Source organism: Pituophis catenifer, unplaced genomic scaffold (genome assembly GCF_029215685.1).
Source record: "Pituophis catenifer annectens isolate HBS135680 unplaced genomic scaffold, rPitCat1.0.hap2 SCAF_6, whole genome shotgun sequence".
Taxonomy (NCBI): Eukaryota; Metazoa; Chordata; class Lepidosauria; order Squamata; family Colubridae; genus Pituophis; species Pituophis catenifer.
Genome location: NW_027256886.1, coordinates 96,181,291 through 96,206,068, shown reverse-complemented (window position 1 = coordinate 96,206,068; position 24,778 = coordinate 96,181,291). Strand labels below are relative to the sequence as shown.

The window sequence follows — 24,778 nt, the reverse complement described above, 5'->3', positions numbered from 1 at the left end:
TAGACTCTTAAACTGGGAAGACGTGGTACTGGGAAGGCATTTTAAAATGCTGGAATCATTTACTTACAAAACTTATTCTGCTTTTATAATTGATTTGCAGCGAAAATAATGATTGATTGGTGACAATACTGAAATTTAAATTGAGAGTGCCACTTGCTGGCGAAAGGAAAAATTACAAGTCTGGGAGTCTATATGAAGGACTGTGAAAATATTTATTGGATTATTCTTAACTACCCCATGACTACTGGAGACTTAAATATGAAAATAAGGAAGCTATTTAATTAAAGGGGCCTCTGCTAGAAGATTGAACCTATAAAGGGGACGCAAAAAGGCTTTTGATAACCTCTGGGACTATCTAAATGGAGCTGATTGTTTACCTATGGGATATAAAGAACTGGGATTAGTGCACTGCTTGGAGGGCAATTTAAGGACTGAATAAATAGTTCTTGGACTGCTGGACAAAAGTTGAATTTTTAAAAACAAAATAAGATGCTTTATAAGGACAAAATGAGTGGAACTTTGAAGGAAATGGCATTACTTTTTCAAAACACAAAAGACATCACGGAGAAAGGATTTAAGGAGATTAGGGAAAAAATGGAAAATACTATACAAGGAATGATGGGTAAAGACCAAGATACCCAGGAAAGGGAGGAGTCAACAGAAGAAATGGAGAAAGAAGAAGACAAAGAGGAGACAACAATAAAAATAACAGTGACTGATGAATTAAATCAGGGGGAAAATATATTAAAAGAGTTGGAAGATACTTTTGAAAGGGAGATAGGGGCCTGGGCAGAAATTTTTGAAACTAGGCAGTGGAAGAGGGTAGAGGTGGGAAAAATACCTAGATGGAACAGCCAAAAAGCAGATGCACACAGAGATAAAGATCCAAGAGAGGAATATGGGAGGCAAGCCAAAAAAAGCATAACAATTAAAGTATTGAAGTGGGCAAGAGACGATGGATAGATTATTTCTCTTTTGTGGTGTTCTGATTTGCCTTTCCTTTTCTCTCTTTCTTTTCTTTTTTTAGGTAGGTGACATGACTAGAAGTTAGGTAGGATAGAAATAAAACGTCTTTTAATAAAGGGTGACATGATTAAAAGTTAGAATAAGAGATAGAAATAAAAGAAGGGGGAATATTAGTGTATACACTTTTATATAATAAAATAAAAGCAATAACAAGAGAAAACATGGAATAACTTGAATAATGACAGACTGCGACTTAATGTAAATGTGTATCATTATTAGAAATATATAAGTTGATTGAATGTAATAACTATGATTAATTCTACTAGTTTTATTTGTATTAGAATGTACGACATCCAGGTGCCACACTGTTCACGCATTGATTTGTTTGTAAAAAAATTAAAAACTTGTAAAAAAAAAAAGGCTGCCCATCCAAGCTTGGCTGCATGGTGAAGGAAGGGTTTGTTACATCCTCCACCCCTCCAACGCCTCACTTAGAAGCTGCGGCACCGGTGCGTCGCTCAGCCTCCTGCTCTCTTCTGGCGGTGAGCAAGGAGCATTGTTCTCCACCCCACTGCCTCATTTTGTCCTCCACCATCTCATTTTGTCCATCCCCCCACTGCCTCATTTCATCCTCCAGCCCCCCCTCCCCACTGCTTCATTTCATCCTTCCCCTCCACTGCCTTGTTTCATCCTTCCCCTCCACCGCCTCACTTTGTGGCTGTGGCACCCACCCATCAGGCTCGTGTTGGCAGCAACCAACACGGAAAGAATGGGTGGCAGGCCCTCTCCTCAGGCTCTTAAGTAGTGCTTACTTTAGGGGTAGGGTTTATATTTGGCACAGGCATGAAAATTGGGCTGGGGCTTATTTTTGGGGTAGATCCTATTTTCAGGGAAACACGGTAGTTTGTAATAATTTCCCATTTCACAATAAAATAATGTATTAAGATACTTGAGAACAATGTTAGAACAATTAAAATATATTTTAATGAAACATACCTAGAGGTATTTGAGCTCTCTGACAAAGGCATATCCAGACTGACTGGACTGTTGCTATTGCGATCACTGCTTTCATACCCAGATTCCATCCTTTGAATCAGACGAGGATGCTGATCCATCCTGTGATGTGCACCACGCCCTAAAGTCCAGTGCTTATACCTGTTGGACCGCCTTGATCTTGTTTCACATGCTGGCTCCTTCAGCTCATCTTCTATAAATTCTTTGGCTGACAAACAAAGATATTATATGAAAGAAAAGGTAAATGTAATTCTTTCACTTAGTATTCCAATACAGTTCAGTTTCTGGAAGCACAAATTTCAGCCCCAGAAGCTCACTGTAAATTTAGGGGAACTGCGGTTCCCCTAAAACAAGACCTACCCTGAAAATAAGCCCTCGCTTGATTTTTTAGCGTGCTCCTAATATAAGCCCCACCCAAAAAATAAGCTCTAGTTAAGGTCATCAGCCTGGGGGGCATGGCCAGCACCAAAGGCGACGAGGGCACAGGGGCTGATAGCAACCGCAGCCTCTGCAGTGCAGATAGTTAATTATCTGTCCAAGCAGCAGGCAGAAGCGGGGGGAGGCATGTGATCTGGAGACACTGCGTGAGCTGCGAAACAACTGAGAGTCAGTGGGCAGCCGTCTTCTCACAGTGGCACCAGCAGCAGACAGAGGCAGAAGTGCGCAAACGAGATGTGCCGCACGGGCCACAGGCAAGCCAAGAGATGCAAAGACGAACTCCCACGGCTGCCAGCTCACTCTGTCCCACCGTCTTTTGGCTTGCCTGTGGCCCATATGGTATGCCGGGATCACCTGCCTTCCCCCTGCACCTCTGCCTCCATCTGCTGCTGATGCCGCCATGTGAATATGTGTCTCCTGCGGCTGACTGCTCACTCCAGCCCACTGATGCTTGGCTTTCTCATAGCCTGTGTGGCGCATCTGGATTTTGTTCGTCCCCGTGCCTCTGCCTCCACTGTTTGGACAGGTAATCAACTCACCTGCACTGCACAGTCTGTGCAGCTCCAGAGTGTGCCAAGGGGCCAGTGGGCTGCAGCCGCAGCCGGACAATGTCCCCAGATCTTATTTTTGGGGAAACCCAGAAGTCAGCCAATTTACCTCACTAGGTTGATGTTGTGCGTTAAATTAGGGGAGGGAGTTCTACATACATTTCTTGAGTTTGTGACAGAAAGGAAGGCTATAAAATAATTGAATAAACAAATGTTTGCCCAAAAAACCTGGTATTATTCTGCCCATCTTAAATTGCATCTTAAATCCATAATTAGATTGACAATAATGTTAGGCTATAATGTAGCTTACTTATTTTTTATTTTGTGTGATAATGTGAGTACAACTACTTAGTTTTGCATAATAAAAATGCTGAATCAAAAGACCAATTTAAATCTTTTCTGATGCTATACACTGTGTGCACAATTATTAGGCAAGTGAGTACTTCAACCTATGCATATCATTTTTATGCATATTTCCACCTCCAAGCTGTATAAACTTGAATGGAGGCTGTGCGGATCTGGATGGGGAGAAACAGGCTCAAGCTCAACCCTTCCAAGACTGAGTGGCTGTGGTTCCCGGCATCCCAATATAGTCAGTTGACTCCATCACTGACTATTGGGGGCGAGTCTTTGGCCCCTTCGGAGAGGGCTCGCAATCTGGGAGTCCTCCTGGATATGCAGCTGTCCTTGGAGGAACATCTGACGGCTGTTGCCAGGGGGACTTTTTGTCAGGTTCGCCTGATCCGCCAGTTGCGGCCCTTTCTTAATCGGGATTCCCTGTGCACAGTCACTCATGCCCTCGTCACCTCTTACCTGGACTACTGCAACACTCTCTACATGGGGCTCCCCTTGAAGGGCACCCGGAGGTTCCAACTGGTCCAGAATGCGGCCGCGCGGGTAGTCACAGGAGCTACCTGGCGCTCCCATATAACACCTCTCCTGCGCGAGCTGCACTGGCTCCCAGTGGTCTTCCAGGTGTGCTTCAAGGTGTTGGTTATCACTTTTAAAGCGCTCCATGGCATAGGACCTAGTTATCTTCGAGACCACCTGCTGCTACCAATGGCCTCCCATCGACCTGTGCGCTACCATTGAGAGGGCCTCCTCGGGGTGCCATCAACCAAACATTGCAGGCTGGTGACCCCCAGGGGGAGGGCCTTCTCTGTGGGGGCACCTACCCTCTGGAATCAGCTGCCCCCAGAGATAAGGAGAATCCAAGACCTCGGTGCCTTCCGCCGTGCCCTTAAAACTTTCTTTTTCCAGCAAGCCGGGCTGGCCTAACACTTTTTAAATGTTTTAATTGGTTTGTTACTGTTTTTAATTATGGGGCCAAATTTATATATATCTTTTAATGGTATTTTAATATTTGTAGTCTATGTTTATATGTGGCTGTACACCGCCTTGAGTCCTTAGGGAGAAGGGCGGTATACAAATTCAAAAATAAAATAAAATAAATAAAATAAATAAATGCTTAGTGGATATAAGCATATAGGTGGCTCAGTGGCTAAAATGCTGAGCTTGTCGATCAGAAAGGTCAGCAGTTCGGTGGTTCGAATCCCTAGTATAGGTCTCATGCGTGTTGAGAGAAAAAGATACACATTAACTGCCAAAGATTTGAGAAAAATCAAACGTAAAGCTACCAGAAAACCATTATCCTCCAGTGCTGTCATATTCCAGAACTGCAATCTACCTGGAATGCCCAGAAGTACAAGATGTTCAGTGCTCAGAGACATGGCCAAAGTAAGGAAAACTGAAACCTGACCACCACTGAACAGGACACGTAAACTGGACACATGAAACAACAAGACTGGGTGAAGAAATACCTGAAGACAGATTTGTCAAAGGTTTTATGGACTGATGAGATGAGAGTGACTCTTGACGGACCAAATGGATGGGCCCATGGCTGCATCAGCAACGGACACAGAGCTCCACTTCAACTCAAGATGGAAGTGGGGTACTGGTATGGGCTGGTATTATTAAAGATGAGCTATTAGACCTTTCCGGGTTGAAGATGGACTCAAAATCAACACCCAAACCTACTGCCAGTTTTTTAGAAGACACTTTCTTCAAGCAGTGGTACAGGGAAAAGTCTGCATCTTTCAAGGAGACCATGATTTTTATGCAGGACAATGCTCCATCGCAGGCATCGAAGTATCCACTGTGTGGCTAGCCAGTAAAGGCCTTAAAGATGAAAGAATAATGACATGGCCCCCTTCCTGACCTAAACCCTATTGAGAACTTGTGGGCCCTTGTTAAACGGGAGATTTACAATGGAAGAAAACAGTTCACCCCTCTCTGAACAGTGTCTGGGAGGCTGCGGTTGCTGCTGCACAAAAAGTTATCAACAGATCAAGAAACTGACAGACTCCATGAATGGAAGTCTTATGGCTGTTACTGAAAAGAAGGGTGGCTACATTGGTCACAGTTTTTTTTTTAAATGTCAGAAATGTTTATTTGTACATTTTGTACATGGGGCTCCCCTTGGAGAGCATTCGGAGGCTCCAACTGGTCCAGAATGCGGCCGCGCGGGTGGTTATGGGCGCAACCCATTGTGCCCATGTGACATCCCTCCTGCGCAAGCTGCACTGGCTCCCAGTGGTCTTCCGGGTGCGATTCAAGGTGTTGGTTACCACCTTTAAAGCGCTCCATGGCATAGGACCCAGGTACCTCCGAGACCGTCTTCTGCCACCAATAGCCTCCCACCGACCAGTTCGCTCCCACAGAGAGGGTCTCCTCAGGGTGCCATTGGCCAAGTTATGTCGGCTGGCGACACCCAGGGGGAGGGCCTTCTCTGTGGGAGCCCCAGCCCTGTGGAACGAACTGCCCCCGGAAATTCGTAAGATCTCCGACCTCCGGGTGTTTCACTGCGCACTGAAGACCCTGTTGTTCCGCCAGGCCGGACTATCAACACAATAGTTTTAAATTGGGGTATTTAAATTTTTTGGGGTTTTAAATCTGAGCCAATTTATTTAATTATTTTAAATTTTACATTGTTGTTTTGTCTGTGTTTTTAAATAGGCTGTACACCGCCCTGAGTCCTTCGGGAGAAGGGCGGTATAGAAATAAAATTATTATTATTATTATTATTATTATTATTATTATTATTATTATTGAGTTGTCTGTTTATTATTCTCACTTTAACAGATGCAAATAAACGAAGGAGATGGGAAAATTTTTCTTTTTCATTTAGTTGCATAATAATTCTGCACACTAATAGTTGCTCAATAATTATGCACACTTAGATATTCTTCTAAGAAAGCCATAACCTCATTTTTTTTCTTTCTTAAATATTCAGGTTTGAAGTTTATTAACATTTTGGATTGACCGAGAGCACTGTAATTGTTCAATAAAATTAATCCTCAAAAATACAACTTGCCTAATAATTGTGCACACAGTGTATATCCATTTTTTCTCCTCCTTCCAAAAATCTGATCAAATTTACTTCTAATGTTTTCTAAACTTTCTCAAATGTCTCTTATCTTTTTATCTAATTGATATACTGTTAGACAGACATTTATCCAAAATGAATTTAGATACCACCTTTTACAGAGGTCAACTTAAAACTTAACATTTTTAAACATTTTAACATTTTTTGCACAGGTAGTTTTTTTCTTTAAATTAATACATTTTAAAACTTGTTGGATTAGCCAATTTCACTATTTTTGCAGAAGAAACAGCATTCTGTGATTTGTTAGAACCAATTACCCAGCAGTGGTAGACTCTATTTCACTGGCTTTTTACACAGACTTAGCTATCATCTGTTTTGGGATATTTTAATATGGATATATGCATAGAGTAGTGGATTTAATGGCCTACATGGCCCTTCCAGTTTGCTGATTATATACATAAGGAAAAAGTTACAAAAAAAATCACATAGAAAACAGATGTAGAACCTTTGGAACCATTTTAAGACACATTCTCATCCATGTTATTTTATTTTACTATTTATTTTATTTCATAAAATAACACCAAAGCACAATTCAATATTAACCATTAAATATCTTTTGACAGCTCTTTTTTTTTCTTTGCTTAATGATAAGTAGAAAAAAAACATTTGTTTGGATAGTATCAATGACTCTCAATAAACAACTGTATATATTCCATTCCATTCTGAATTATACATCTTGCCCATTTTTACCTGCATCTTCTGCGAAGGGGCTGAGTTGGGTGTAGCCACTTTGTTTTCTCTTTTCTTTACTGAAGATGCTGTCTATATTTAGCGGCTCTCGTTTGGGTCTCCAAGGTGGGCGGTATTTGCTAGAAGAACTTGTCTTTGATTCACTACTGTTGCTCTCTATTTCCCAGTCTTGAGACTGAATGGTCAAAGTTCTGGGTAGTGACTGGATTTCAGTCTGATTCTTCCCATGAGGGGAGCCCTGATGTGTCTGTGAAGGCCTGTTGTGGATCATGTTGCTAACTGTCTCTTTAAATTCCCTTAGTTTGCTGGTACCATTCAACATTTTAGAGGCAGTTCTGGGGACCTGTTTCTCCTTCAGTGTCTCTCCTTTGTTTTAAAAGCAGAAGAATACTATGTAAACAATATAAATATCCTCAGTAGACTGTTTTCATCAAATTTCTGAACTGATACAGTCCAAAAAGTAATCCAGTCCCAACTTCGACAAATACAAATAATAGAATCCAATCATTTTTACCTTCACTGTGATATCCAGAAGGCTGTGCTTCATCCCCCTTCTTTCTAGACCTGTTGTTATTTCTCTTACGGTCTGCCTGAGAACTCTTTTTGGAAGTATGTCTCTGATTGCATTCGCTATCAGTCAGGTGACCTGAAAGAAAAAATGTAAAACACATTACAAATTATAGTTCAATGTTTTTTTTTTAAAAAGTTTTGTTTATTCTCACAGACTTTAGATACAAAAACTATCCATCAATGTTAGTTTCTTAAAAACAATTCTAGTTTTATTTTATATGTAGAATAAATGTTTTTAATCAAACTAATGTTGATTTCTATAAATTCTATAGAGAACCTACAGGATTCGAAAGCAGGATATTGCATCTTTGTTCAGAATGATACACTACTGATCCTTTAAAACTGTCTTTCTCAACTTTTTTAATCTGGAAGGCAACATATATTAAATTAGAATGTAAAATTATATTAAAACATGATAATTCTAAAATTAAAATAATATCTAAAATTTAAATGAATTACAATTACATAGAATGCACTGCAGATAATTGGCCTATCAGGGTTCAATGTTGTTGCATGAAACCTAGCTACATGCGCTGTAACAAAAGATAGTTCATTTATGACCAGCATTTGGGCATGGGCTGAATCTGGGCAATCAGAATATCTACTGATCAGTGGTAGGATGAATCTGGTTCGGATGCCTCTGTAAAAGGAGCAACAAAGAAGAAGATGTTGTGTAATTTCCACCTCTCCGGATCATAGCAGTAAAGCCGTTCAGCCACTTTTTTATCTTTAACATTCATTATGCAGAGGGGAGAGCATGATATCAGGTAAGAGAGAAAGTTTTCCGATCGTTAGGTGTTTCTACCTGCATATCATAGCTGGCAGCACTGACAAATGTATCTGTTGTGTACTGGTGAGAGAATAAAGTCAGCTCCAGGACCCTTCCCACTCCTGAGTTAGCCAATAATGGTTAATTTCAGACGCTGATACTGAGAGCCATTCAGGTAAGTCCTCATCCTTACAATGAGGGATTTCCACACATCCTCTGAAAATGTAATTCCCAGGCTTTAGGAGATATATGAGAATCTAATGGGGTAGAAGCTCTGGAAACCTGGTAAGATATTAGGTGCCAGAAAAGAGCGGACTTCTATTTCTTCACTGCTTCAGTAAGTTGTTCCCAGATGGCCCTTACATTTTTCTTCTTAAAAGCCACTACTTGTTTATATTTTTTTAAGGTTTAGAAGATATTATTGTCACCTATCTCAGATTTCTAAAAATGATAAGCTGAGATATAGACATTCTTAGCTTCAACACAATTCTTATCAAATTATGGCTTTGATGAAACTGAAGGCCACTTAGCCAAGAAATTGGGATTGCAAGCCAATAAAGGCTGTAGCTCTTGCACTAGAATTTTGTATAGATCCAAAGGATCTTCATTGAGGTTGGCTGACATGAGGGCCAACTGATACTTCTGCCAATGCCCTCTTCATCTTTTGGTTAAGCTGCAGGATCCATTTGACGTGACATCTTGCTTGACCTGCTAGAGAAGTTGAAGGAATGAAGTGAGCCTTCAGGTATGTTAAATATAATAGGGTACCAGGTTCATAGTAATTAGCATGTAACCAATAGTATTTATTCTGATTCTTGCCAGAAATGTGAATTCGCCTAATCTCCTACAAAAGAATCATGTAGTATAAGAAGAAATTTACTTCTAAACTACACAACCCATGTTTTACAATGTTTACAACCACAGCAAAACAGCATGCAAAGAATTCTTGCCACTGCATGCCTTTTTTTCCCAGTCATCATCTCTCATAGAACCTGGTGACCCTAGAATCTTGCAGAACCTGAGTTGGGAGAGGGTGCTCTAAACAATGTAGTGTCCACAGATCTTTCAGAATGGACCTACTTTCATTTATTATTTTTATTGTTCTTCTTCGACCCATCATCTATTCCTGATACAGGTAGGTACATTTCATATTAGCACAATTTTTCTATTTGTACTTCAAATTTTTAGTAATTGACATATTGGGGAAGAGAAGTAAATAAACTTAACTAGCAACAAGGCATTGGTTTGTAATTTCAGCTAATATTTCAGCCTAAATATTTGCCAATGATGTGTAGCATCTCTCACAAAAATATAGAGTTCCTGAAAAATTTGGGTTTCTTTGACTAAATTATATGTTTTATTTTTTCATATCTGCAAGTCAATGGATGCTATTTACAACTTTCACAGGGAGTATGGTACCTGTATATACTGAGTTGCAATAATTAAAATAGAAAAACAATTATTAGATGAGGGATGCTTTTTTAACATTAGATACAGGTTTACAACACTTACAAATACTTTAATAAATACAAGTCACCTTGATAAATGAAAATAAAATTAAAAATATATATATATAGCCTCCCGACAGCAACAAGACTACCTGTTTTAAGAGAATGAGAAATATAATTGTTTGGGATGGGGGGAGATTATGAGAATTCTACAATGAGCAAGAATAGGAATCCTCATGAATAAATAATGTAAATAGATGTCTCTTTAATCTTTTGTGCTTTGTTTGCCTCTTTCTGTCACACTAAATTAAGTAGGATGATTGAAAAGAAAAATAAAACATTTTTTTTGGTGATACATGAGCACTGTAAGAGAAGGGAATTCTTACTGAAAGAACAATGAAAACAGTATTTTCTTTTTTTTCAACTGATTGAAATCAACATGTAAAGTTTCAGATATTTCTGAACTTTAATTTCCATTAACTTTAGTCATTGCAGACAACAATAATGATCACTGAAGCAGCAATCCAATATTTGCCAATGAATGTTAAAGAATATATTCTGAGTGCTTGTTTTCTGACAACATCTGCGCATCTTCCGCCGTGCTCTTAAGACCCTTTTATTCCAGCAAGCCGGCCTGGCCTAATTTTTCTCCCCTTTCTTTTAAATTTTAAATTGAAATTTTAATTTGTTTTAAATTTATTGGGATTTTAATTGTCGTGGGCCAATATTATTTAATTTGGTTTTAAATTGTTTTTACCTTTTGTATTTCTGTATTTTATCTTGTGCCTGTTCACTGCCCTGAGTCCTTCGGGAGTAGGGCGGTATACAAATTTAATAAAATAAAATAAATAAAATAAAATAAATAAATAAACATCTGAGTGAGTTTATTACTCATGAATTCTATGATTTTCATCCCTAAATTTAAAAGAAAACGTTTACCTGTGTCCCTGCTGCTTTGCGAAACCATATCATTTTCCACATTATAAATGATAGTTCCTTGAGAATCAGAAGAAAAATGACTGACCATAGATTCATGGTGGGAATGTTTATGTAGATAGCTGTCTGTAGAAGAATCTGTTCTAGTGTCACTTGAGATAGAAGGTTCACGTCCTATTAAAAATAGTGAACATTAGAATTGAGAAAATGAGAAAAATGTTAATATAATTAGGGTAAATACATTTACCCTAATTTCTAATTACATTTCTAAGACAATAAAGGTTGCTCAATGAGCACTAAAATGAGCACATTTGTGTGCGTACATCTTGCAATCCATCTCCATCATCCATCAAACCTTTTAGAGACCGAGTGCCCAAACTGCAACCCAAAACTCACTTATTTATCATGAAGTGCCAACATGGCAATTTAACCTGAATAATGAGGTTTTAGTTTAGAAAAACTAATTCATACATGATTAATGTCTTTTCTCTGGAAAAAAAACATAACAGAAGTCTCAATGAATCAAATAACTTTTTATTCAAAAGTAAAAATTTGCATTTGGCATGCTTTTGATTAATGTGACTTTTGCTGTTGTATCACTTACCTTGCAAACATCTGTCTCCTCTCTTGTTTCTCTGTTTCTTTGCCTTTGAGGAAGGGAGAGTTGGCTGGGAAATGCTTTTCGTGCCAAAAATGGATGCTCCAGGGTGCTATAATATCACGCAGATTCAGGCACCCATCCTCTTTTGCAGAGTCAGGGTCCCAGAAACTTTTATTCTTGGCGCGAAAAGTGTTTGCCGGTCTCCTGCTCCTCCCCTCCCCCCCAACTACTTTCCACTTAACTACTTAATGAGACCTTGCATGCAAATGGGGCGAGACAGAAAGACAGAGCAAGAGAGCAATCCAATTGTGTATGTGTGTGCGTGTGTATGGGATCTGTACTTCAGCCAGGCATGTTGGCAATGGCGTGGGTGACACCTGAGCAGTGAGGCGGTGTGTGTGTGAGTATGAAGCAAGCTGAGGGGGTGCGGAACTGTCCCCCAACGCCCCACACTCGCTTATCTGAGCACCTTGCCAGCCAGGCACTGAAGCGCCGCAACTGCCACCGCAGCAAGACAGAGAGAGGGGGGCTCTCCAAACTCTGTGTGTGTGTGTATGAGAGAGAGAGAGAGTGCGCGATCCCTGCTTTAGTTGGGGTACTCAAGCTGCTGCCCACAGCCGGGTGGGGGGTGGGGGGGGAAAGAGCCAACTAGGCAGCTATTTTACTCCTCCTCCTCTCCACTCAAGCAGTGGCAGGCCCTGTGGGACAGCAGGGCCTCTCATTTCTCCCCTGGCCCGGCAAATTCCACCTTCAGTCAGGGCATTCAAGCTGCTGGAGACAGCAGCTACCTAATGATTGACCCCTCCCCAACCAGCCAGCCAGCCCCGTCTGACCTGCTCCCTGCTGGCTGGTGCAAAGCCTCACCATTCTTCTCCTTGTCTTCCTCATTGTCCTCCTCGCCCAAGTGGCAACGGGCTCTGCGGGACAGGGTCTCATTCCTGCCCCGGCGCAGCGAACTCCAGCGGGCTAGATGTGAGTGTGAAGGGCCTGGCCCCACAGTGTTTCCTCGCTCAGTTGAAGGCTTCAGACAGTAAGGCTGGCCCATGCAAGAGAGCAGCACACCAGGGCCACGGACGGTGTTGATTCCTGCATCTGGCCGATTCCAATCCCATAGCCAGCCTTACTGTTTGAAGGCTGAATGAAGCCTTCAACTGAGTGGGGAAGCACTGCAGGGCCAGGCCCTTCACACTTCAATGCCACCGGCAGCACTGCTCAGCTGGAGGAGTAAAGAAGCTCAGGGCAGCGGGAAAAGGGGACTGGCCTCACCGAACCTCACATGCCCACCCCAGGGATCAGGCTCAGAAAAAGCTGAAGCGCCCTTGCCAAAGACGTTTGCCCGTTAGCTGTCAACCTGTCCACCCCGTGCGCATTAGCTGCACTTTGGTTGAGCCGGGACGCTCGCTTAAGGAGAGTATCCCCGCTTGTGCGCGCCCTCCCGGTCCTACAACAGCCGGCCAGGGGGCCGCGTGGGGAGAAGGAGGAGGAAGTTGCCGCAGTTCGTGCTCACTCCTCAGCTGCAGGCCTGTCTCCCTTTCCATCGTACCCTCCTCCTGGATCCCATTCCCACCCTGCCAGCCCTCGTATTAGCGACGCTGGCATTGGCCATGGCTGGGTTGGGTCAATGTCTCGGGACGCAGCGATGCAACCATTTCTGACAAATGGCTGTCCAGTCTCTTCTTAAAATCTTCCAGTGATAGATATTTAGCAGGTAATTCAATAGCCTTCACCATATATTTAACATTATGAAAAATAAAGCATAAAGGTCTTTTGTTAATCCTCTAATAATTTTCCATTGTATGTACAAAAATACATATGGTATTCAGAATAGTTGAATTTCTGCACAATGTATGATGTATTTTACATAATTTGCTATATTTTAGGTAGGCAAAGAGCTAAATTCTACTGTGCCATTTTGCTGATATCTAATAGTTCACAAGTCTTTACTTATTGCCAATACCATTAATATTGCTATCATATAACTTGATTACTACAAAAAACACATGAGGAACTTCAAAAGATTACCTGAATCTTCACTATCATAATAGGTTCTGCTATACTGTGGTAAATCCTGTGTGGATAGATTCTGGGTTGATACTGGAGTTCCTCTTGGGTCTGCATAAAGGAGTAGCAAGGGTTGGTAATGACCCTTAATGCACTTAGTAACAACATCTTTCCATTTAGGGCCTATCTGAAAATATTTAAAAAAGTAATGGGGGGGGTCATTTTTGATACAATTAAGTACAACAAAGACATTGGTCTTAACAAATAGATGATCAAGAATCCAACTGACAATGGGAAACAATTGTTATGCTGTAAATAACATATTAATTACATACAAACAAAATATTACATTAAAGGTCAGTGCCAGTTTAAGATAAAGAATTTCAAAAAGCTCTTTAAGATTATTCCATTAAGAACTTAAAATAACAAAACACACTACAAAACATGGCATAACATCTACAGCAAGCATTTACAGAGAGACTCAATTTCCAGGATCTCTGTCTAAAAACAAGCAGCAGCAATTAATTTGATCCTATTGTAGTTTGTAGAGCAAAAGTACATGATGAAGAGGTGTGTGTTTGTGTGTGTATATTCAACCTCTTAGCACAGCTCAGTTTGTGAGTAAATCTTTACTTTTCATAACTTCCTAATCTAGTTATCTATTGAAAGTTCTGTAGGTTCACTTCAGTTTCTTGCCTCTTCCAATTTATTTTATGTGTTTGTTTGTTTGTTTGTTTGTTTACATTACATATTTCTAGAGTGCCCATCTTCCTCAAGGTGGGATTTACCTGCTGCCAACATAAAGTTGATAAGAGATTGAAAGGATAGATCAGAATTGAGCTACAGTATATCATTTTCAACAAATAGAAATATATAAATATTTCAGACAAATTGTTTCTGAACAAGGTAAGTACTGGACAATTTATGTGGAAGTGATATATCACTTCTGAAATATCTAACCAAAGATACATTTATTCACTTTATGTGTTTTTGCAGACACTTTATTAACATCAACCTGTAGTCATAATGACATTAACAATGAAAGTAAAAAATCTGGGTTAATGTTAAATGTTATGGCGCTAAAAGCATTGTTCAACCAGCATTGTTCATGAACAATACATATGACAATAAAGAATGGAAGGTAGTACATTTGTTTTCTTATGCTCTTGAACAGATAAAGATGGACAAAACATAGTTGAAATTCCCCCTATGGAAGAAGATAATGCAGAGTTGACAAGATCATGAAGAGAAAGGATGCATCTATTATAACAAAGATCAAAATAGTTAATACAATTTTCTTTCCAGTGGTAACACACGGCTATGAAACCTAGCTCTTGAAAAAAATGAGAGAAGAACAAGAAACACTTTTGAATTATGGATCTGGAGATGATTACTAGGTGTCCTGTAGATTTGAGGGGGGGGGAATATTAAATTTTTGTGTTGTAACAATGGAGTGATTGCTCCATTGAGGTGCTATTCAGTAAGCAGAAACTCATCTACAATGAGAGTGAAATGAAAACATTATGGGAAGTAGAATGCAAAGATAAAGATAAATTATACAGAATTAAATAAATGAAAGAGCTCTAAGCTAGAACTAAAATTAAGCGCACAAGTACTTCATTATGACTCCCAAATGATCCCAAAATTAACTAACTAATCATTTATATTGTGGTGATGCATAGGGACTGAAAACCAAATGAATAAGAAAATCCTTTTCTCTTAGAAAGAACTAAGGCAGGAATCACATCTCATTTCCTAAATAAAAATCCATCCTGTTGCTTTATCTGTAACATTGTAACATTACAGTCAGCAATCCTTGTTTATCTGGTTGATAGGAGATAAAAGTCCTGGGTCTTGTATTTATTAATTAAGTGGGAAAGGACAAAACAATTGTCAATGGTAGACCTACCTGATCTAAAACCTGCCTGCTCATTTGCCAGAATTTCCTTATCCAAGCACCAATACAATACGAGATAAAAGTCTATTGTGGTTATTTTATTTCAAGTCAACTATAACTTTCATCAAATAAATTTAACAAATAAAATTATACAGTATATACATACATACATACATACATACATACATACATACATACATACATACATATATAAATGTAAATGTTCGTTTGTTCAAAATCTTAAATCTCCAAAAGTTCTTCACCGATTGCTTTGAAATTTTGACACAACGTTGCATTCGAATACGCGTGTGTTTTTATATACCTATATTATATAGATGTCATACCTGTGACAGGTAAAAACATGCTTTTTTGAAAAACAGCGCCATCTGTTGGACGTAAAAGCAACACACGCTATACGCAGAGCCCACCAGCCTTTTCACTCGGTCAATGGGATTCAGACCTCAGCCAGGTCTTTTCCCCTCAGCACCGCCACCGCCAAACCCACAAGCAAAATGGTGGGAAATGTCAACCGCTGCGAAGCCCGCCCAGAGGCCTCTGCCACTCCCACGACGCGCAGCTCTCCCACTACAAGCACCAAATAGGTAAAAGTCCAAGAAAGCAGTTGATTAAGCGACGTTAAAGTCCAAAATGAAACTTAGAGAAAGGCAACTCAGGTCTGAATCCAATCGACCGAATGAAAAGACTGGTGGGACGGAGGCAAAGTAGGCGTGACCTGAGCTACAGACGGAAATTATTTCACTCGGTCAAAAAATATTGTATACCCACAAGACTGAGCCACGGCAACGCATGGCCGGGTACAGCTAGTATATAAATAAAATCTTCAAATATCAGTAAATATTGAAAAGAATATTGTGCATGTTTTAAAATGTTTCCAATAAAGGATAATATTTGTGATATTCAACTCCTCAGGGTTGGAATGAATCTTTTGAATTGGAAGTAGGGCATCATAGAAATTTACATCTTCGCATAATGATGGTCTTAGTTTGTGATACTGACATAATTATATAAAAAACTGATGCAGGTTTGCAAAATTTAGCTGATTCCCAGCCAGCATAAAATGAATATTGTTGAGTTATTATTATTATTTCCCCAGATCAGGAAAATTTAAAAAGGCTAGCAATTTATAAGAAAAAATAAAGAGGCCCATAGAAAATACTGAAGAAAAAAAATAAAAACCTGTAAACATTCAAATATGAGAAAAAGTTAAAAGTTAAAAAAGAAAAAGCCATATATATGTGTGTGTGTGTGTCACAGTACTCCCAGGGTTATGATAAAAGAACCTGTTCTCTAAAAGTTAACCCTATAGAAAGCATCCAGGTTAAAATAAGTGAAGAACAAATAAAAGACTACTTATTTATGACACAGGAGTTCAACTTTTTGGTTTGTCTGGGCTGCATTGAGTGAAGAGGAATTGTCTTGGGCTGCATATAAAATATATAATATACATAAACAAAATAATATTAACAAGTTTATGATCTTGTGGGGCCACATTAGGAACTGTTCCAGGAACACACGCAGCTCACAGGGTAGACACATCTGATCTATGATATTCGCTTCTTCTCCCAAGAAGAGTTGAAAACTTTGTCTTACCATCTTGCATTGTACTGGATCCTATGTTATTTTGTTTGATCTTTCCATAACAACTCACGACATAATGAAACAAGGCAGACAACATATATCCTGCCCTACTCTCTTAATGTGTTCGTGTCATTTTGATATTTTAGAAACAGTGGATGCAACCTATCTGGAATGTTTCACCATAAACTACCTGCAAATAATTGGAAGTTTATCAACTCATTTAAAAACAATCCAGATAGATTTACACTGTGACTATCCAAACATTTTATTCTTTTCCCTCTAAACTTCTTACCTCTTTAACATGGGCATCATCAAAATACATCCACATACGAATCTTTGTTTGAAAGAAAAAGGTGGAGTAATGTTTTCCATAGTAGCAGATCATTCCAACCAAATACAATTCACATTGTTTTGCTCTGTCGTCAGTTACTCTGAAGAACAGCTTCAGGGAGGGAAGAATAATCTCAGTATAATTCTTGCATTTCTCTATAACTTAAATTTACTTATTGAAAAGTAACTATTTAAGCTGAAGAAAAAATGTTTGAAATAAATCCAGAACACAGAAACATGAAGGTGCACATATAGATGAAGGACAGTAGCACAGTCAAACAAGAATGTACATATTGCCATAAGATGTAAGACTCACATCACCCAGTTTAAGGCAAGTGCCCAGGCTATGAATGACATCCTCTGCCAAATCTGAGTGATCCGAGTCCCAGACCAGTCCGATGGTGATGATCTGTGGAGAGTTCATCAATACTCGGCGTATCCGAATTTTTTCTCCGCAATTGCTCTGAAAAGAAACCCAATGTATTTAATTCCTGGTGGTTTTAAACATTCCTTTTTTGTTTAGTATTATATGCCTTCATCTCCTGATAACAATGACACATCTTGGTTTCAGACAAAAACTTCTGAAAATGCAACTGATTTGTATAGTGGAAAGAAGTAGAAGTATACCACCTACAGTATAAACAGGAGTAACCTGCATAGAGTAGCCCCACAGCAAGGTAGATTTATATTGTGGTGACTCACAGGGGCTGAAAACCAAATGAATAAGAAAAACCTTTTCTCATAGTAAGTTTTACATTTTCCTAAATATAAATCCATCCTGTTGCTTTATCTGTAACGCTACAGTCAGTGATCCTTGTTTAACTGGGTGATAGGTGATAAAAGTCTACTGTAGTTCTTTATTTTATTTCATGTAAACTTTTATCAAATAAATTTAACAGAAAATAAATAAAATATATTACATTTTGCAAATATTCCTAAATGTTAAAAGGAATATTGTGCATGTATTAAACTGTTTCTAACAAAGGAGAATATTTATAACTCAGGGTTGAAATGAAAGGTCCTTGGTATTATCTGAGCTTGCTTGTTTTTTGCAGATGTTTCATTACCCAAACTAGATAATCATCAGTACTGGCTAGTAATGAAATGTTTTTAAGAAAACAACCAAGCTCAGAGAGCACCAAAGACCCCTCATTAAAATATTTAAAAGAGAATGATGGTAAGGAAAAGGATAATTTTGAAATAAAGACTTTTTGAGAACATATGCATATTAGAGTTAAGCTAGGTTTTAAGTAATCGGGTTGTATGTTTTCATTATGTAATTTACTCTAGAAGTGAAATATTTGTAGTACTTTTATAAATATCATTTTGTTTTAGCCATTTTGGCTTGGTTCTGGTTGGTTTCCACCTCTGTTGAACTCCTATTGTGTAACAGAGGCCACATTCCATTACTGCATCCAAAAGAATGTACCTAAAAAGCTAACTTGGTCTCCTTGTATTTTCTGCACACTGATCCATCTGTATGTGAAGGGCAGTGGGACTTTGTCCTACTTTGTCAGAGAATGCACCACTTTCTAAAAAAAATGTTCTTTTAGTTGGACTAAGGATTTTCAGTGCAAATTCAATCCCCAGAGTAATATATAATGATAAATCTATTTAGTATACACGTAGTCCTTGACTAACAACCATTTGTTTAATGACTGTTCGAAGTTACAATGTCATTGAAAAAAGTGACTTACAACCAAGCCTCACGATCATCACAACACCCACTCAGTCACATGATCAGGCACTTCAGCACAGGTCAGTCACTTAATGACCATGAGATTCACTTAACAACTACAATGATTTGCTTAACAACTGTGGCAAAAATTATTGTAAAATTGGGTATCTCACTTAACAGCTGCCTTGCTTAGCAGTGGAAATTCTTGTCCCAACTATATAGGTAGTCCGCAACTTACAACAGTTCATTTAGTTCAGTCAGTTCATGAAAAAAGTAACTTATGACCATTTTTCACACTTACGACCATTGCAGCATCCCCATGGTCAAAATTCAGACTCTTGGCAACTAACTCATATTTATGACGGTTACAGTGTCCCGGGGTCATGTGATCCCCTTTTGTGACCTTCTGACAAGCAAAGTCAATGGAGAAGCCAGATTCACTTAACAACATTACTAACTTAACAAATGCAATGATTCACTTAACAACTGTGGCGAGAAAAGTCATAAAAAGGGGCAAACTCCCTTAACAACATAAATTTCGGACTCAATTGTGGTGGTAACTTGCGGATTACCTGTACTGACAAATTGCATACTAAAAACCTCTCAACTCAAAAGCAGCCTTCAGTGCATACTCCCCCACCCCCATTCGGGCTATTTCTTCTACTAAATATAAATGATGTATACAAACCGGACAGTTTCTCATGTCTCCCATTGTGCTGGCATTTTGTAGCAGCTCTCCAAACATATCAGGTGTCGGTTTGTCTCGTCTTTCCAGCATGCAAATGGCCTGATTGCTTTAAATGTTTAAAAAGTATAAAACAAGAATCAAAATATATTTCTTTATAAACAATATTTAAACCTGTTGCTGTTTCTTGAGATCTGTCATGAAAGAACAGTATTTCATTTTATAGGTTCAGCAAATGTGCACCTAAATAAAATCTATGCCTCAATCAAGTAAGATTTCTAATGGAGTGCAAATTGAACTTTAATGCCTGACATATCTCCTGGTCACTCTGTCGGCTATTCAATTCTGAGCTGAAATTTGTGATGCTTTATCTACGATGAATGCACAGCCTTTGATGTCTTCAAGTTGGCTGAAGTTATTAATGTGAGAGTTCCAAGAAAGAATAGTGAGTTTTATAAAATTAAGAAAAATGACAAGCTACTTTCTCCATAGAATTTACAATGTTAATAAAACAGTAACAGAAATAAGGAGGAAATTACTTAGTAATTTGAGCAGAATTTTCCTTGAAATGGTGCATACATTTCTTTAATTATTTATGACTTCAAGTCAGTGTTAACATTCCTCAACATGTGTGAGAAAGTCCTTGGACCCAGAGTTTGGGGATCCCTGATCTAGAGAACAGTCAGATAAGAAAGGACATAGCCCACAGCTGCAAAATTGGTAGCAAAAGAAGCTCAAAAGGGATCCTCCCTAAATTCAATCAATCAATCAATCAATCAATCAATCAATCAGAATAGAGCTGGAGCGGACCTTGGAGGTCTTCCAGTCCAGCCCCCTGCTCAAGAAGGAGACCTTATAACATTTCAGACAAGTGATTATCCAGTCTCTTCTTAAAAACTCCCAGTGATAAAGCACCCACAACTTCTGAAGGCAAGCTGTTCCACTGGTTAATTGTCCTCGCTGTTAGGAAGTTTCTCCTTAATTCCAAGTTGCTTCTCTCCTTGATTAGTTTCCATCCATTGTTTCTTGTCTTGCCCTCTGGTGCTTTGGAAATAAATTGATCCCCTCTTCTTTGTGGCAGCCTCTCAAATATTGGAATACTGCTATCATGTCCCTCCTAGTCCTAGACTAACCCAACCCAAATCCTGCAACCATTCATATGTTTTAGTCTCCAGGCTGTTCTGACCCAGCCTTAGCAGAAGCAAGAAACAGACTCTTTGTCACGAAACCCCCCTCTTTATTTACTTCTTGTGAATTAATTGTATTCACCCACTGAAACGTCCAGGCCTGAATCCTGCAGGGGGTTAACTGCAGCAACAGACCTTATGCAATAATTGCAAAGCCGTGAGCTCCCAGCTGAAAGGCTACAAATTTAAGTTCTGGCAAGCAGTCTTTATGGCACGAAACACAATGAGCAAAATCTCCAGAAATACGAACTATTGTCTCCTACGACAACTACTCCCCTTTCCTTCTATTTATTCCCCAGTCAGGGAGGGGCCAATCCATGTCCATGTTTGCTTTGCTTCCCGAATCGACTCCTTGTTCTCCGTTGTTCACCTTTCCTAACTGCACATACGTGCATCTGGAACAAGCCCCAGCTGTTCTTCCTCCTCACTCAGATCAGCCTCCAAAGGCAGCTGCCTCTCCGGTGGCTGGGAAATGTTGGACGGCCTTGGCTCTATCTCTGTGTCTGACGCTGAGCATCCATCAGAACCTTCCCCAGACTCCAGAACTGGCCCAAGTTCCTCCCCAACCTCCTCATCATCCGAGTCTGCCGCCAGCTCCGTTGGCAGCTGGTGGGCCATCTTAGTTGCTCTTTTTTGCACTTTTTCCAAAGTCTCAATTTTTTTTTGTAATGTGATGACCAAAATTGGATCCAATATCCCAGGTGTGGCCTTCCTAAGGCTTTATAAAGTAGTACTAATATTTCATGAGATTTTGATTCTATGCCTCTGTTTAACCAAGGATTGTATTATTTTTTTGGCTGATGCCACACACTGCTGACTCATGTTTAAGTAATTGTCTACTAGGACTCCAAGGCCCCTCTCACAGTTACGGTTTTTGAGCCAGGTTTCACCTAAGCTGTACTTGTACCTTTGGTTTTTACTGCCCAGGTATAAAACCTTACTTTTCTCCACATTAAATTTCACTTGTTGGATAGAGTCCAGTGTTGAAGCCTGTCAAGATCTTTTTGGATCTGTCTTCTGGGGTGTTGGCTATTCCAGCCAGTTTAATGTCATCTGCAAATTTGATGAGTTCCCCTTCTATTCTCTCATTTAAGTCATTTATGAAAATACTGAAGAGTACCGGGCCTAAGACGGAACCTTGTGGTACCCCATTGCTTACTTCTCTTTATGTAGATGTAGTACCATTAAGGACTACTCATTGAGTACAGTTTGTCAGCCAGTTACAAATCCATCCGGTCTTGATGTTGTCTATCCCACATTTTTCTAGTTTACCAAGAAGTAGGTTGTAGTCTATTTTGCCAAATGCCTTGCTGAAGTCTAAATATACTATGTCCACAGCATTTCTCTGATCTACTTTGTCACAGCATTTCTCTTAGTCACTTTGTCAAAAAATGAAAAAAGATTGGTTTTGCATGATCTGTTTTTAACAAACCTGTGCTGGCTACTAGTTATACAGTCAGGTCCAGAAATATTGGGACATCGACACAATTCTAACATCTTTGGCTCTATACACCACCACAATGGAGTTGGAATGAAACAAACACAATGTGCGTTAACTGCAAATTGTCAGCTTTAATTTGAGGGTATGTACATCCAACTCAGGTGAACGGTGTAGGACTTACAGCAGTTTGCATATGTGCCTCCCACTTGTTAAGGGACCAAAAGTAATGGGACAGAATAATAATCATAAATCAAACTTTCCCTTCTTAATACTTGGTTGTAAATCCTTTGCAGTCAATCACAGCCTGAAGTCTGGAATGCATAGACATCACCAGATGCTGGGTTTCATCCCTGGTGATGCTCTGCCAGGCCTCTACTGCAACTGTCTTCAGTTCCTGCTTGTTCTTGGGGCATTTTCCCTTCAGTTTTGTCTTCAGCAAGTGAAATGCATGCTCAATGGGATTCAGGTCAGGTGATTGACTTGGCCATTGCATAACATTCCACTTCTGTCCCTTCAAAAACTCTTTGGTTGCTTTTGCAGTATGCTTTGGGTCATTGTCCATCTGCACTGTGAAGTGCCGTCCAATGAGTTCTGCAGCATTTGGCTGAATGTGAGCGGATATTGCCCAAAACACTTCAGAATTCATCCTGCTGCTTTTGTCAGCAGTCACATCAATACAATAAATACAAGAGAACCAGTTCCATTGACAGCCATACATGCCCATGCCATGACACTACCACCACCATGCTTCACTGATGAGGTGGTATGCTTAGGATCATGAGCAGTTCCTTTCCTTCTCCATACTCTTCTCTTCCCATCACTCTGGTACAAGTTGATCTTGGTCTCATCTGTCCATAGGATCTTGTTCCAGAACTGTGAAGGCTTTGTTAGATGTTGTTTGGCAAACTCTAATCTGGCCTTCCTGTTTTTGAAGCTCACCAATGGTTTACATCTTGTGGTGAACCCTCTGTATTCACTCTGGTGAAGTCTTCTCTTGATTGTTGATTTTGACACACATACACCTACCTCCTGGAGAGTGTTCTTGATCTGGCCAACTGTTGTGAAGGGTATTTTCTTCACCAGGGAAAGAATTCTTCGGTCATCCACCACACTTGTTTTCCATGGTCTCCCAGGTCTTTTGGTGTTGCTGAGCTCACTGGTGCATTCCTTCTTTTTGAGAATGTTTCAAACAGTTGTTTTGGCCACGCCTAATGTTCTTGCTATCTCTCTGATGGGTTTGTTTTGTTTCTTCAGCCTAATGATGGCTTGCTTCACTGATAGTGACAGCTCTTTGGATCTCATCTTGAGAGTTGACAGCAACAGATTCCAAATGCAAATAGCACACTTGAAATGAACTCTGGGCCTTTTATCTGCACATTGTAATTGGGGTAATGAGGGAATATCACACACCTGGCCATGGAACAGCTGAGAAGCCAATTGTCCCATTACTTTTGGTCCCTTAACAAGTGGGAGGCACATATACAAACTGCTGTAAGTCCTACACCATTCACCTGAGTTGGATGTACATACCCTTAAATTAAAGCTGACAGTCTGCAGTTAATGCACATTGTGTTTGTTTCATTCCAACTCCATTGTGGTGGTGTATAGAGCCAAATATGTTAGAATTGTGTCGATGTCCCAATATTTCTGGACCTGACTGTAACTTTATTTGTTTCTAGATGTTCGTGGATCTGTTTTTTTTAATATATTATCTTTTCCAGTATCTTTCCAGGTATTGATATTAGGCTGATTTGTCTGTAAGTTCCTGGGTCTGTTTTTCCCCCTTTTTTGAAGGTGGGAACCACATCAGCTCTTTTCTAATCCTCAGGTAATTCCCTGTTGTTCCAGGATTTTTGAAAGATATAGTATAATGATTTTGAGCTAACATCTGCCAATTCCTTCACAACTCTGGAATGTAATCTGTCAGGTGATTTATATTTGTCAAGATCAAACAGGTGTTTTATAACCATTTTGTTGCTTATTTTAATTTTTATTTCTAGTCTTTCTTTTACAGTTAAATTTTTGGTAGGTTGGGCTACAGTTTCTTTTTGCGTGAAGACTAATACAAAGAATGAATGAAGCAGTTCTGCTTTCTCTCTGCTACCTGTTACTTCCTTACCATCTTCTCTTTTAGGTGGACCCATTGTTTCCTTGAGTTTTTTTCCTTGTTATTTGTATGTTGAAAGAAACTTTTTTTTTATCATCTTTGACTTTTGTTGCAAGTCTTTGTTCATTCTGGGCCTTTGTTTCTTGACTTCATCTTTGCAGATTCGGGCTATCTGCTCATATTCTGCCTTAGTTATATGTCCCTCTTTCCATATTTTGTACTTGTCCTTTTTGTCTTTTAGTTTATCAGCGAGATATTTGTGCAGCCATGCTGGTTTCTTCTTGGATTTCTTGTTTTTCTTTTTCAGTGGAATTGTGTTGCACTGGGCTTTTATGATCATATTTTTCAGTTTCCCATGCTTCTCGAGTTGTTTTTCCCTTTAGGATTTTCATCCATGAAATTTTTCTTAGGCTCTTCTCTGAGTTTGT

At 39.5% G+C, this 24,778-nt stretch overlaps 1 protein-coding gene across 1 annotated transcript in view; it reads right to left on the bottom strand.

Moving 5' to 3' along the window:
* Window positions 1–24,778, bottom strand: part of USP54 (ubiquitin specific peptidase 54) — a 148,254-nt gene that overhangs the window by 64,403 nt on the left and 59,073 nt on the right. The window contains exons 6-13 of the mRNA XM_070945334.1: window positions 19,619–19,724; window positions 17,569–17,715; window positions 17,215–17,364; window positions 13,448–13,613; window positions 10,828–10,998; window positions 7,616–7,747; window positions 7,102–7,467; window positions 1,963–2,188 (exon numbers count right to left, since the gene is read on the bottom strand). Of these exons, the coding sequence (XP_070801435.1) occupies window positions 1,963–2,188; window positions 7,102–7,467; window positions 7,616–7,747; window positions 10,828–10,998; window positions 13,448–13,613; window positions 17,215–17,364; window positions 17,569–17,715; window positions 19,619–19,724 (1,464 nt within the window). The remainder of the gene's footprint in view (window positions 1–1,962; window positions 2,189–7,101; window positions 7,468–7,615; window positions 7,748–10,827; window positions 10,999–13,447; window positions 13,614–17,214; window positions 17,365–17,568; window positions 17,716–19,618; window positions 19,725–24,778) is intronic.